Genomic DNA, 16,156 nt, shown 5'->3' on the forward strand with positions numbered 1-16,156 from the left:
CATAACTGAACATTTACAAATAAAACGTTTCCTCCAATTTTGTAAACGCCTTGGAAATTCATGACTAGAATCTGAATCGCTTGTAAAAGTATCGAAGCTGAAAAAGATTGGCATGTTTGTTCATCGTTTGTTCAAATTATTATTGTACTGGTTCTATGTTAACAAAAATTAAGCACACATTACAAAAATTAAGCGAGAATAATTAGACTTCTGAGTGGGGATCGTCTTCACCCCTTTAAACTTTTTTACTTTCTGGCCCTTCTACCAACTAAACGTTATTGTTATAACAAAGATTTTTTAAGACTTCCGCTATTAAATAATAACATATAAATACTTTTAAATGAAATACCAATTATAAAATAATTTAAAAAATCGCACTTTCTCTCAGAACTCAGTCATGCATTGTAGTCAGTACTTATGCATTTTTATGTATTAGATTAATAAGTTGGAAGTTTGTGTAAACGTTTAAAATATAAAAACATAATGAGAAAGGTCATCCAATTATTTCGAGGCTCGTTTTTTCTTCTTCTTTAGAGCAAAACTACACTGGATTATTTAGGGTGTCCACTGCGGGGAATCGAACGTCGGAGTTTAGCGTTGTAAGTCTGTAAATTTAAAGCTGTCCCACTGGGGGACTATTTTGAGGTTATTGATATAGATCCATTAAAATACGAAATTGTTTAAAGTAAATATTTGAAACTCAAAATCAACGTTGATTAATAAAACATTTTTACAAATATGATGCAATATGTATGAGTGTATATTATTACATATTGTTGTATGTTGTATTTCAATGTATTTCAAAGCTTATTTGACCAAGTGAAACAGGAAAACGTACGCTAGAGGCTGTACGGGTCCAGGGCTCTCTCTGGAAGCTCTTAGGTTCTAGATTAAATTTTATGCACGCTACTGTTTTTCCTAATTTTTAGTCGAACAGATTGAAAAGTGAGGCTCAGCCTCCACCTTCCCTCTCCGCTTCCTATGCCACTATTTTCAATAAGTGTATTATTTCTTTGAAATATCTAAGAACAAAACTTTCCTAGTTTGTTAATTAAAGCCTACTGGAATAATTAAACAATATCGAGAATGTTTCAACGTGCCCCATTCCCCAACGCTCATTTTGATGTAGACTTTTTCAAAATGTTTCTTCTATTCTAGGTATATGCAGTTTTCGCATAAAACATTTTCAAGAAAGTTGTTGAGCTGATTTCGTTCTCGCTGCCTTCGTCCCTTTGTCATTCTATTTCAATCACACCTGTTCTGCCCTTGGCCACATGAGTGTATTGATGCATATTGTGCAAGAATGTATCCAGCCTCCTATATGCTTGAAAAGAATCAACAGTCACGTAGGTGGCGCTAGTAGTTCTCGTTCAATTATATAACGTGAGATTTAAACAGTCTGGAACATCATCTTCAATGAATCGGTCAGTTTGGATATAAGTCTGGAGGAAGAAGAGCCAAACTGACCAATTCAACTCCAGTAAAGGCGATAGTCCAGCGTCAAGCGCAAGCAAACACGTTGTGTTTATGATATCAGTAAAAACTATTGCCAATGTGCATCATACTTTGTGATCAGTCGACATGTTCCTTAGCACTGACGTAGTTAGTTTTAGCAGAATTCAGTACTATATAATTTAACTTGCCGAACCTCCCGTTATATGGTGGACCTATTTAATTTAGTCTTTCGAAAAATCAGTTTATGTGAAATTACCACAGAGTCTCAAAATATTTTCCATACTGCTTTAACTGAAGGACCCTTTTCTCGGGCTTCTTCTGTTCCCTTAACAATAACTCCGTTAATTGCTAATACTATACGTAGTATACTTTCAAATATGTATGACTTCATTAGCTGGGATTTTGCTCTAATATTTTTTATTCATCTTAAAACTGTGGAGAGGTGTGGCCTAAAAGTTAGCATACCGTGTTGTTGATCTTAAACTCCGAGGTTTGAGTCCGCGATATACCACTGAATATGTTTTGCATTTCCAGTAGTGAAAACTTAAAATCATGACAGTCGGTTCTGCTACTCGGTTGAGAGTAGGTGTGGAAGTAGTGAATGCTGTTGCCTAATTGTTCTATGCCCATATCTTGGCTTCTCTGATTTGTTTATTTAGTTCATATGTCGCATAAAGTGTCATTCAGTTAGAAATACCAAATACTTCCAAATTGGGTTTTAATTATTATTGTGTATACTTAGTTTCCTTTAGAAATGGAAATATCTCCAATTTTAAGTACCGTATTGGCCCGATTATAGGGCGATCTCGAATATGAGGCGACTCCCACTTTCAGAAACCATGGGAGAGAAAAAATTTAATGTAATAACGCCCTTTTTTAGGTCTACAAAATCAATACTATAACTTAACAGCCTGCAGGTGGATTAATTGTAAGAATTAGCGATGACCTTGAACAAACATCTGACGCATGTAGACGGATGCTATCTGGACCCAGATAATAACTGGCATGTAGTCTAGCACTACAGTATTAATTACGGCTAGTACAGATAATCCCCAGATAATAACTGGCCTGTAGTCTAGCACAACAATATTAAGGACGGCTAGCACAGATAAACTTTATGTAGCTCTTCACGAAATTCAACAAACAAACAAAACATTTCTAGCTGTTGAAGATGTTGAAGTTACACAACGATTTGGATCAGTTAGTAAGTTAGAGAGATACTTGAAAAGTGACCTTTAATTATGGTAAGTGCAAGGTAATGTACATGAGTTATCATAACTTGGGAATCTACTTAATAGTATGACAGAAGAAAAGGATATTGGTATGAGTGTGGATAAGTCATTAAAGCCATCGAGGCATGCTCTGATGCTAGTAGAAGTTAGGCTTCACTTGAAATATTGTATATAGTTTTGGTCTCATTATCTAACAAAGAATGTTGACGTATTGGAATAGGTTCTTAGGAAGGTTACTAGAATAATTCCATTGTTTACGAAATATTATTTAAGATTAACTTTAAATCCCTTCCATGCCTAGATAACACCTACGATCCGGCACTTAATTCTGGGTTGTTTGGTTCAATCAGATGAAAATAGAAAACATTTCTCCCGGAAGGGATGCCAGTCCATTGCAGTTTAACTACCAACTAAAATATTGTTTGCTTTACAGTTATTTTCAAGGTGTCTAGTTTATATTGTTTATAGATAGAGTCTTCTTAAAAGTATTCTGAGAAAAAAGAAGTCTTATTGTAGTATACCATGTGTTTTTATTTATCTTTAATTTTCAACTGGTGTATATCAATTACAGACTGTTAGATAAACACACAATTATTTAGGGTATATTTAGTTTAACATCAAAATTAACAGGCAATAGAACATTAATTCCGTCATCAAGCAATTTGATGTGAAAATTAATAAATATTCTTTAAAAATGATTTTATGAACATCACAATTATCGTGACTATACTCGCCCACACTTTTACTTGATGCCAGTGCTTTTTCTTGAACTATCCTCCTGATCCATTGATATATAGAGAAAAATATTTCCAAACAACTTCAGGAAGCACTGCCCTCAGAAAAAATAACTTTGTTTTATCAAAATTTCCAGACCAAACTTTTGATCAGGTTCGTAAGTGGTAACACACCTAAGTCCAAACTACAAAGTAATAATATTCCTTCTCACACACAAAAATATGACATTGGATTTGATATTAATATCCATATAACTGTTTTAACTGCAATTGGATTCCAACTTTCTAAAGCATAACCTGTTATCCACCTTACCATGTAGTTTCTCATGTCTTTGGCATCCTTTCCCATAATAGTCATAGTGCACAATTCCATCTGGTGATGCACCTAGGAAAGGCATGTCAGTCCACTGTTGGCTAGTTGGAAATTTTCGTGAACTACTTTCGTATCGTGTCCATGCTTTTCAAGAACAATCTTGACGTGATCACCCCCCCCACCTAATCTTAGTCTTAGTGGAAAATCTATTTATCTTGGGATAACAGATAGCCTTGATGAAACTATCTGAAGATTTATTAGGTGATGTCCAACACACTGCTTTAATGCGGGAAGCTGCTACTACGTTCAATCCTGAAATGAAATCAGTCCTTACTTGCTGGCTGTGCTTTGGTTATTTTTTTAAACATTGTATGCTCGTGTTTTGGTGACTTTTATGGTATTTACTAAGTTTTCAGAATGATTCAAGAGTTCTTCTTTAGGCATTCCAAAACATCTTTCATCTCTCAATTCTGAAAGCATTACTGGATAATTTGTTGTGATAAATAAAGGGATGTATTCTGCAGCAAATTCGGGAACTAATGAAATAATATCAGGTTTGGAACCGGTTTCTTGCAGATTATAAAATAATGTTTGGAGCTCTTCTTATGTAGGGCCAGGAAAATTAGGAGTTTCTCGAACTAATCTCTCTGTTGTTTTTGTGGTACTGACTACTAACCTTTGGCCTATATGGTTTTTCATGGTTTCTAAGATTGATGTTTTTAACCATTTTGCACTCAACTGTCTTGATACCGGCTGGTAAGAGCCTATGCCTTCTTTGGGTGACTGTTCGTGACTTGCGAATCTTGACTGTTACCTGAACTGCAAACATTAAAGAACCCACACGAATGCAAGGATCCCCCCGATCCGTAATACGCTCTTCTATTCTTCCCAGCTATTAGCCACGGTTGTAAGGGTGCCCCATTCATTCTATGTGAGTGTTTCACCTGGAAAACATAATTACATTAAGATGTCATATTCCATTCTACTGATATTAATAACTAGATGCACAAATATGTTTGAAAATTCCACAAAAGACTGAAAAACCTTTTTCTGAAAGACAGTGAAATGCAAAAAAGAAAGAAAAAAGAGAGACATTATTACTATTAGATACATGTGTAATATATATAATATGAACATCGCGATTCCAACTTAATGCTGTAATCGGGGGAGTCACAAACCAACCACTTTATAAATCTAATCAGAAATAGTCACGATTACTGACTATGATACTATAGTGCCACCAGAGTGTACATATATATTGAAGTACAGCATCTGAACCATTCATAACCATATTTAAATAACCGAGAAACGGCCTGTGATTCTATTTCCAAATTCAATAGAAAAACCAAAGAACAGGAATGATAACATCCTACTGGCATTATTTTTTTTGCAAATGTTATGAATTACACTTTCAGGAAAAAAAATTGATTACTACTAACCGATACATGTTACAACTGCTACTGATTAACATTATGTTTTATCAGTTAGTAGTAATAGTACTAGAACATAATGTTAATCAGTAGCAGTTATAACTTGTATTGGTTAGTAGTAATATTACTAGTTATAATATCAATTTATCATATTTACATAGCATGTTGCGAGTGTCCATTCGTTCACATTCAAATGCTTGACATCTTTCACCCAACCACATACAAACTGGTGGTAAACATTACATGGTTTGTATGTCTTCAAATCATAAACTGTATACGAACTTGAAGTGTTTACAAGATAGTTTACAATGTCAGAATAGCTAATATCTAGCAGTCCATTCCAGTCGACACTCCACTCGTTTGTTGCTACTCTATAAGGATCTTTTCCTCCTGTCAAGGGCAATCTAGACATATATATCGCTTCTTTGATACTCTATCTAAACTATCCATATACTCAACATGGTATTTGACAGTAGACATTTTCAATAAAAGTTCTAATTTAGTATCACTGTCAGTATCTCAGATCAAAATACTTTTTATTTTCATTAGTTGACTTTAAACATGGCCGACGATAGCAATTTGGTCACGTGGCTGAAAACTATTGATATGAGACCTAAATTGTTTCGCTCTTCCAAATAGCGCTGATGAGTCGTGAATTCGACAAAACTAGTCTGCTACAGCGAAAGTAGCGGATGAGAGAACAGATTAGACCTCTACGTTATCTTTTCTTCACCAGAATTTACGATTTGGTAAGAAAAAGAAATTCGTAAATAAATAAAACGTGCTATTGTATGGCTTAATGAATAGACTGATAGCAAATTGTAAATGGTGTTTATGACGTGATTGATAGCCTGTTGAAAAAAAAAGAAGAGTATCATATAAAAATTTTGAATTTAAATCTCATTGTCATTAAAAGGATCTACGGCAGATTATTTCATAGACTGAACAATGAGCATTACAAAGAAACTTTGTAAGAATTAAGGAATTATTTGCAAGAGATAACATAATCAGGAGCTTTCTGTTTTTAAACCTAACTAGTCATTGCCGTTATCCAGTATAAACAATTCTACTGTTAATGAGTTAACAAGAGAGAGAGAGCAAGTTTTTTTCTGATGACACAACCATTATGTAAAGGTGCGCTATACTGTTTTTTTTTCAAAGATGCCAAGTTTCAACTTCTGCAAGGACAAACTCGCACTCTGAATTTGATATGTCGTCAACTCTTCAAAAGACTTTTTACGATCTTAGATGGAATGAATACTTTAAGAAATCTCAAACACCTGACACCCTATCTTCCTATGGACATGGAGATGCTTACAAAAAGAATAATCTTCAAGTCTACATAAGTAATGGAACTGAATTGAATCAAGCAATACTGACAGACTATCCTACAACCATACATCGATGGACCGTGTTACTACTTGTACCCCACTCTTTGATGGTCCACGTCTTATTCCACTGGCAAGTTCTGAAGATGTTCAGTATTACATAACATTTATAATACAAACAATTAAGAGTATTGTTACTGGGTTTTTTAAGCTAATCTAACTCAAAGAGAGACCAGTGTTCTGAAAGAATTTAAAGAGAAATGATCTTGTAATCAAAGTTTCTGACAAGAGTAGTGGATTTGTAATTATGGATAAGGATAACTATTTGAGCAAAACTGTGGTCCATCTTAATGACTGTAGTAGATATGAATGTTTGGATTCTAATTCTGTAAACAAAATTGTGGTCCATCTTAATGACTGTAGTAAGTATGAATATTTGGAATCTAATTCTGTAAACAAAACTGTGGTCCATCTTAATGACTGTAGTACATATGCATATTTACATTCTAATTCTGTAAACAAAAATTGTAGTCCATCTTAATGACTGTAGTAGATATGAATATTTGGATTATAATTCTGTAAACAAAACTGAAAGGACTGATACTAATCTTAATGATGTTGGTAAATTTTCTTCGAATCTAAAATTACATTCTTGTCTTAAATATCATTATAATATAACATCTACGTTTTATGGCTTACCAAAGGATCACAAACCTAACATACTACTTACTCCTTTTTCTTAAATCTTTGATTTACCACAGACAAAAATTCTTGGTTGCTAGTAAAGATTCTCCATTCTCTTTTGGAACTTGTTTAATCCCCTCTAACTATTACCTTGATTTTCTTAACAAACTGAACTCTTCCACAGATAATATCATCTTTTTCATTTTTCGTGTATATTCTCTATACCCATCCATGAGGGAATTGTCATTATTATGTTCTTTTTAGACCATTATCAGACTGGTGTGGATCTCCATGGGGGTTTCCTATCTGTTATACACAGACTCCTGGAATGTGTTTTGCGTACTCTCATTTCATAACTCATAAATAACAGTGCAAGATCTTGATCTCACATTTTCTGATGTTCACTCAAATAAATCGCAAATTGATTTAAAAGTATGTGGTTGTACTTCTCCTCCATGCTGTCAGAAGATGAATGAAGGGCTGTTGTCCTGGTCTTTTGATTCCAAGGATCTGACACATTTCTGTAAATAGCGTTGATTCAGAGTTTTATTCCTGATCTGAGTGACGTTCCTAGGCACCTAAAATCTTGAAATGAATTAATTGACGAGTTTCCTTGCTAGACCTTCTGCTTTCTGTTTAGGAACAGTATATGCTCCTGAAAATTGAGTGAAATAATCCAACACACCATGATGCATTTATTTCTACTGTTACTCTGTGGCAGAATACCAAGTATATTGACAGCAACTCTGTCAAATTGAGCACCAACACAATACTGCTGTAGCCTGCACATACTGTGTTCTAATTGACCTTTTTACTCACAGCTTAGTTCACTTTTTTTCAGCAATTCTCTACAGACGCCTGACACCCCCTTGCTCTCTCTCCAGTGTGTTTTTAACACCTAAGTATCCAGATGATGGAAGGTTGTGGAGATAACAGGGTGCTTCTGAATGTAGAGACTATGGAAGTACCAGTTGTACTCGTTGTTTTTGTTCATTGAGATTGTTCAATTTCCGACATAAAAAAGCTCTTTTGTATACATAATAAGTCCTACTGCACCCATTACATCTATACATCTTTGTCTTTGGACTGACTTTTTGCCATGGATGTTTTTTACTATTCTTAATCCATTGAATAATTGGTTTTAAAATCGCATAATTTAATTGAATGTTGGACCACATTAGTTGTTCATCATCACTTGTAGATGTCACATCTAGGATAGTACTAATTTTTATTTTAGGTTGATTATCTTTACTATCTATTTTTATTATTCATTAACATATGGTCTTTGAGATAATACAGTGGCAATTCCATAGTCGTGTCCAAGGTGAGCATGATGTTAAAGTGATACTCCTGATGTTTCTGGAGCAATCTTGGTATCTGCCCCTTTTGGATTTTGAATATTTATCACCCATTTTAATACTGTGTGATCGTTCTGAACTGTAAACCTTATAGATAATAACGGAAATGACTTATGGCTTGAACAACACTTAGTAACGCTTTTTTGGGTTGTAAAACATATAATCTCTGCAGCATTGATTGTCTTGTAATAGTAAGCAATTACATATTCCCTTCTGTATTGTACTTGTGAAGATATTGCTCTCGCTGTAATAGCATTGGCATCTGTATCTACAAATGAATGAATCATAAGAAATGGGTATGCTAATACAGGAGTATTGGTTATTATTATTTTTTAATTTATTGAATATGTACTATAAAACATCCCTGTTAATGGAACAATTCACACTTCTTGGGATTCAATTTAAGGTTCTTTTTCTTCAACCAATCCTGAATTTTCCTTAGCCCTGATAAGCATTAGAGAAGGTTTTTCCATGTGTTCTTATATCATCCAAAAGATGAGTACGACATTCCAGGGTAGTTCAGAGAGAGCACACTCTGTTAGTCGCTGAAATGTAGCAGGTGCATTACATAATCCAAATGGTAACAGTAGACTGTTACAATCCATTTCACGCAGTAAAGGCTGTCTTCCCTCTACTGGGTTTATCGAATTGCACTTTCCAATATCCACTCTTAATATCCAATTTTGAAAACCAATTTTGATACAGATAAAGCACCCAAAGTAGAGCCAATCCTTGGAAGTGGATGGAAATTCGTCGTTGTGACTTCGTTCTCCTTCTGGTAGTCCATGTAGAACTTTATGGATCTGTTCTTCTTCTTCACAAGTACAATGGGTGATTCCCAAGAACTAGTTACTTTGTTCTATCCCCCTTTGTTCGTTCATGTCTTCTATTTTTTAAAAGCTGCAAGGTTTCCCATCAACAAAAACAATGACTTGTAGAATGGTTTCTTTAAATAACGAGCTTTTTTGTCTAATTTGTGGCAGAGAGAGAATTCTCAGCTCAATTTCACCTCGTAAGTCCTGCTAATTCCTGATCAGATCAAAGGAGCATCAAAGAGCTAAGCATCAGAGATCAGGAATTAGCTGGAATCATCCTTAAGATATTGTTTCGTTTGTGCATTAATAGTCTCGAATGTAATGGCCAAATTTATAAGAGTTTTTATTCCACACAGCTTTTGTCTGCTGTTCCCGGCAATATGCCCTTTCAAGTTACATTTGAAATACTTTTGTTTAAAAAAAATTCAAATTCATAAATCCTCCTAAAATTCCGAGCATAAATAAGAAGCGAAAATAAATTTGATTATTTGGAGTTAAGCATAAAGGGCTATCTCTGTTGTGTCCACCACGAATATCGAAACCATGTTTTAGTGTTATAAGCCTCCAGACTTAACGTTGTGCCATTGGGGATGGGAGGGGCTTCTTAATAAAAATAAGGCTCCCTCTAGTTTCTAACACAAAATATTGTCGCTAATACTTAAATTCGGTCGAATTTTGTGAAAAAGCATTCTGGGTGGAATTTACATATAGCATCATATTGAATAATTTTATTTATTTTGACATTTACATCTTTCAGTTTGAAGAACTGGGTGAAATCGCTCATTTTCATGCCAAATACATAGGAAATCCCGACAGTAATTATTGGGATTAATTCCAGTACAGACAATATTTTTGACCACATTTTTTGTGTGATTCGTATGTTATTGACCTCTCGGTGGCTCAGGGATAAGAATGAGGGCTTATACTCGCTGTGGGGATAGCAGAGATAGCCCACTGTATAGATTTGTGTTTAACAACAAACACAATCATGGGCCCACATGTAGTTTGGTTAATGGATTGTTTAAAAAAATTAGAAAAAACATCAGCAAATCCGGGTCCAAGAAATATATCAAACTGATCTTAAGAAATCATATTTTTTTAACATCGACCAAATATTCTGCAGAGTAACGTTAGGACGACGTTGCATGGCTGAAAAAAAAACACGTTTTCCAATTAAAAACAAGACGTATATAAAAGAAATTTACATAGATGTTCTCGTTGAAAAAAACAACCGAAGTAATTTCATTGGTGTATTCAGTATTTTTGTGTTGAAAGGAGTTCATGAACATTCATCTCAATACTTCTACATACACTTGCCTGGCCTGCTGTTTGTTTTTGTGTGTGTTTTGTACTTTTGGTGAGTGTATGGTATAGTGAGATAGTTTGAGTTACATATTTTGAATAAGATGCTTATCGTATATAACCACTAAAACCCTTTGTAAAGTTAGGGTTAGTTCTTTTACTAGATCTCATTAAAATTTAAAGGATATTAAAGGAGTTTCGTTTCTTCGCGGTGGACACAGCAGATAGCCTAATGTGTCTTTGCTATAAAATAAAGAAATGAAAGAAATATCTCTGTTATCAATCTCGTTGAATGCTCAACTATAAAAACCAAACCAAATAAGTTTTATATTTGTTTATAAAAACTTTACATAGCACTGACACAACCTAAAGTATACATGACGTATAACAAAACTTAACAGTATCATTAATACGTAACCAGTAGTCTTAGCATTGCAACAGAAACATCTCTACTGGTGATAATTAGCTATGAACGAGATACTGCTTACGAAAGATGTGTATATGAATAACCATCAAAGAATAGCTTATGGTTTGTAGTGATAACATTTATTTTATGGTCAGCCATTTTGAATTTCGATACTTCGTAAAAACTTTTTAAATTTTTTATACTCCTCGAAATAGATTTAAAATTTTATTTATAATAGAAACACTGGACCTAGCTGGTACTGTGATTGTTAACTCACGTGACTCTCTTTGTTACTATTTTCATAAATAAAAGTGTCCATCAGTCGATATCTTCAGTCAAACATTTGCCGATAAAGACGATAACCACTGCTATTGTAAACTGAAACGTTACTGCATGTGGTGATCACATGATTTTATTATCAGAACATGATATGATTTAGTGACGTAGTCAGCAAATTAGGACGAGAGTCAGATTTCACGAGCGTGTAGCTTTCTCATCAGGAACAACTCTTCTGAAAATCCTCAAGGCTCACTAGGTGTAAAAGGTAGGAGTAGCATTCTATCTGGAATCATATTTGATAGGGTTTCTGTTATATCTTTGATATAGTATCAATGATATCATAATAACTTCTAACTTATAACAGATATTTGTAATGTTTACAGTCCTTCATGCTCTATAAATGTTCGATAATGCTCCAAGTATTGAATCGTTACATTGATTTGAAACATATCATATAACCACTGACTTTGTCGAAGAATGGAAATTAATGACTATTTTCTATAATTATTAGTTTTTAGATATTAAGTACTTAGGTTGGTTTCAAACATATCTTGTAATTATTGTAAAAACTTACTCATATAAAAGTTCAAAACTGTGAAATTGTTCCTATACTTGTTCAAATAATTCGTTGTGAAAAACAACACAAAAACAACGAGTTTATGTTTTTTTTCTAGAAATTGTTATATGATTTTACTATACGCCATTATATAGCGCGGTTATGGATTTTTCTTTTCGTTTCGCGAGTCACAAGACGCCTTAGGATGCTGCGCTTAAAAGCCGCCATTTTGAAATTATTGAGGAGTGTAAAAAAAAATAAAGTAAAATCTTTTGTTTCATCGTCGTTTGTACTAAAGTAAGCTTTCCAGGGTATGTTATGTATAACACTTATCTTTTCAAATTATTAAAACAGTTAATGCAACTTCACACTACGTGCTTGAAGACGATGTTTAAAAACTGTCAAAAGTTATCAGAAATTTTCAAAATGCGATATATTTTAGGATAAAGTTTGTTCCTCCTACATCTATTAAATAATAATAGTTCTTAATATAATAATTGTTCAGGAACTATCACGAAAAACAATCAAATCCAACATAGTAAATTGGTAATTTTAGTGCCTGGATAATAGTTAAAAACAATTTTGTATATATTGATAGTTTCTATGTAATTAGATAATCATAAAAATACAGTTGGTATAGGCTTCTCAAGCTCCAAGTTGACAGTGTTTAGGGGCGGTCCAAATGTGTCGATCCAGTAGGAAATTGCTGGGAAATGAAGATCAGACGATATCACTTAAGGTCGTTAAAGGGCATGAGAAGACGTCAGTTTCCATGGTGTCATCAGAAATGTAATAGTTCATAGTGGGCCACCAGAGGATACGTTGAAAAAGATAACAAACTTCATTTATTGGATAACCAGAGAAAACATACAACTCCGTCCTCTCTATGAGCCTTAAACCGACAAATTGTTTTCATACTACCATAAACAGATTAGAACATCTAGTATTTCTTCATTTTGCCTCAGAGTTCATAGAATATGTCATTCAGCAATGCTTGAATATTAAATTACAAACACCTTATCTATTTTCAAAGAACTCCAACATTCTACAACGTTTCGTTGCAAATTGCCGTTATAGAGTTTGTTTGTTTTTTTTTAATTATGCACAAAGCTACACAAGGGCTATCTGTGCTCTGCCCACCACGGGTATCGAAACCCGGTTTCTAGCGTTGTAAGTCCGCAGACATACCGCTGTGCCACTGGGGGGCCGTTATAGAGTAAAGAAAGCATTGTCCTATAAAGACAAAGAAAGATTAACTAACAATAATATGAAATCTTTTTATATTGGCTACAACACAAATACTGAACCCCTAGAGAATAGCTTTAAAAATACATACAGATATCTGAACACTATTAACAGTAAACTAACTTCAATATGGAGTTATACCACGGAAATCCTGTTCAAAAGGTTATATAAAGGAAACTGGAAGAATTATTGATACACGCACACATAAAATACATTAATTATGGAAAGGCTAATAACGTCCCCCTTTTTTTTCGTATGAAAGATTCTGGCCATCAGGTTGATCGGAAACCAAGAATAACTTTATTTTTACAGAAACCAATAACTATATAAAAAACTGTATCGTCGAAAGTGTCTTAATTAAAAGCCTGCCTAATTTCAACACCTTCTAAACGGTCAATTTAAGCTGATCAGCTTCTTGACCTTCTGTGCCCTTAAAGAAATTCGAAGTTCTGGGGCAACAGAGATGTTGTTTACAAGTTTGTTGTTTTTTTACCGACAGATGATGTGAGACTGAAGAGGACGAACAAATGTTTCGAAACTAGTTTTTTAAATATCAATACTTCTATTAGTGTGTTCCATTTACTGTGGATTTTCACACACTGCTACAAACGAAACTGTGTTCCTTTATTACCATGTATCGGTAAGCTCAAATTTACAGTAGAAGAAACCAAATCATAAACACTTATCAGTGAGATCATACTTTACAGTTGACGAAACCAAATCATAAACACTTATCAGTGAGATCATACTTTACAGAAGAAGAAACCAAATCATAAACATGTATCATTTACCTGAAATTTTACAGTAAAAGAAAAAAAAGCATAAATGCGTATCAGTGAGCTCACACTTTACAGTAGAAGAAACAAAAGCATTGAAACTGAGACTGAATTTTATACTTCAATGAAAAACGTTTATTATTGCCTGTAAAATATTACTTTTTGGAGAGTAGTAAGATACCTGATTTATACGATTTATATATCGTATAAATATGATCAAGCTTAAATATTTGTGTCATTCACATTTATTTAAATACATAATGAATTATCGTGAATTTTTTTGTATACTTTCCTTGGTTCATGTTCAACTGTCCAATTTGAAATGTTTTCTATTTGAGGATCCTCCCCCTCGTCGCCTAATCAGTAAGTTTGTGTGCTTGTAAAGTTAGAAATGGGGCTTCGATAACTACAGTGGGATGAGAACAGATAGCCCTTTGTGTAGCTTTGTTCTTAACAGCAAATAACCAAGCAAACAAACAAACAAAGTATTTTAGGATTCAGACCAAAACTGTTTTGAAATAAAAGTTCTTATAGTATCACTACTGGACAGGCCCTTACAATGTTGTATCTTATAATCACCTGTTAGGAACCATGTTAGTTAACAGAGCTTAATATAAGTATCTATATAGAACATACATATATTTATTTTAAGTGTTTTCTCAATAAAGTAGATTTATTTTCATTACGTCTCTTTATTTAATAATGTAACCTTAATAAAGAAGTCAGTTTAACTTATTGTTACCACTTTTAGTCATTCAAAATAATTCATATCTTGTAAATTACGAAGTTAAAAACAAAACAACAATACAATATGTTTTCAGGTTCAATGAAATGTTTGTAATAATAGATGTATTTCAGAGTTTAGAGTGTTGTTGGCTTTCTAATATGTAAATTTGTTTATTATAAAACTGGAATAACAGCACAGAAACTAACCGAATCAAAACGTATTTTAGCATGAATCCATTAGCAACTCAGTTTTTATCCAGGAGGCCACAAACGAATTTGGACTGGATTAATTCAAAACTGGCTTTTCATAAAGCACGAATGACTTGGTCGAATGAAGAGAATATCTTAGATTTCGGTTGTGGTCCAGGAAATATAACTCGAGATATATTGTTACCACATTGTATCAATTTGAAGAAACTTATTGGGGTTGATATCCAGCCAGCTTTTGTGGAATACGCCAACAAGGCATTCAATCACGAAAATATTGAATACCGAGAGATAAATTTAATGGAGAGGTAATGTTATCATAATTATTATTGTAACTTAATTATCTTTAACTAACTGTACAATTACCATAATCTTCAGGATCACCTTATAAAGAACTGATTGCAGTCCACGTTCCCTTTTTTTTGTACACTCAGATAATTAACAAATTGAATGAAGGTACTAATTAATACAGGAGTTACTTTCTCATTACTTTTTCAAACTTAAATTAGTTATACAAAAACGAGAATATTTCGTAACTTCATAAGTTAAATAATCTTAGAAGGAAACCCAATATAAAGAAATTACCTTGCTAGCCTTGCAGCGATTTTTTCTATTTATAATTATTATTCATTCGCATATTCTTTTGGCACAAAGAGGATTACTTTATGTTTACTCTCGTGGACAGACGGGGCACAGTTAGATCAGATTAAACCGAGTCTTCTCCCTCCTGAAAGAAAAAAAACAAAACAGCAGATATTTTTAAAGTAATTATTAGAAGATCAATGATATTCAGTGTCCAGCAATACCAAAAAATGTGCCCTTTGAAGGAAATACATTAAAAATAATACACTTTCTAGACTGTACCCAAACTATGCATTTTACATTGCTAGTACGGAGCTTAATTGTACAATTAAATTTTAATGTTTAATTAAACGATTAATCTAGTAATTATATCCAATTTCCTGATATCATGAACATCGAAATTTTCACTGAAACTAGTTTTTTTATATTAGAATTTAGTGAATGACCAAATAAAAAAATTAAAGCTGTTGTTGATATGCGCAACGAAACAGTTTTAATATCACATATTGGTACTACAAACTCTCTAAATACTTCGACAAGTTTGGAATAAATGTTAGCTCAAAAAAAAAGTTATAAGGACTTATTAGTCGTTATTTTGAAACCCAGAAAGCTCTGTGTCTCGCATTTCGGATATTAGTAGAACTAAGACTTTAACGCCCGGCATGGCCAGGTGGTTTGGGCACTCGACTCGCAATCTGAGGGTCGCGGGTTCGAATCCCCGTCACACC

The 16,156-nt window shown here is 33.6% G+C and overlaps 1 protein-coding gene across 4 annotated transcripts in view; it reads left to right on the plus strand.

Annotated features, from left to right (window-relative positions):
* Positions 1–16,156, plus strand: part of LOC106468555 (juvenile hormone acid O-methyltransferase-like) — an 84,948-nt gene that overhangs the window by 62,438 nt on the left and 6,354 nt on the right. For 2 of the 4 annotated variants that reach the window (XM_022396891.1, XM_022396889.1), the window contains exon 2: positions 14,867–15,154. In XM_022396891.1, coding sequence (XP_022252599.1) covers positions 14,868–15,154 — 287 coding nt within the window. In that variant the 5' untranslated portion in view covers position 14,867. Of the gene's footprint in view, positions 1–11,438; positions 11,602–12,904; positions 12,971–14,866; positions 15,155–16,156 lie in introns of those variants that run through there. The other 2 variants (XM_013928989.2, XM_022396890.1) reach the window with 2 other exon arrangements.

Source organism: Limulus polyphemus, unplaced genomic scaffold (assembly GCF_000517525.1).
Source record: "Limulus polyphemus unplaced genomic scaffold, Limulus_polyphemus-2.1.2 Scaffold3052, whole genome shotgun sequence".
Taxonomy (NCBI): Eukaryota; Metazoa; Arthropoda; class Merostomata; order Xiphosura; family Limulidae; genus Limulus; species Limulus polyphemus.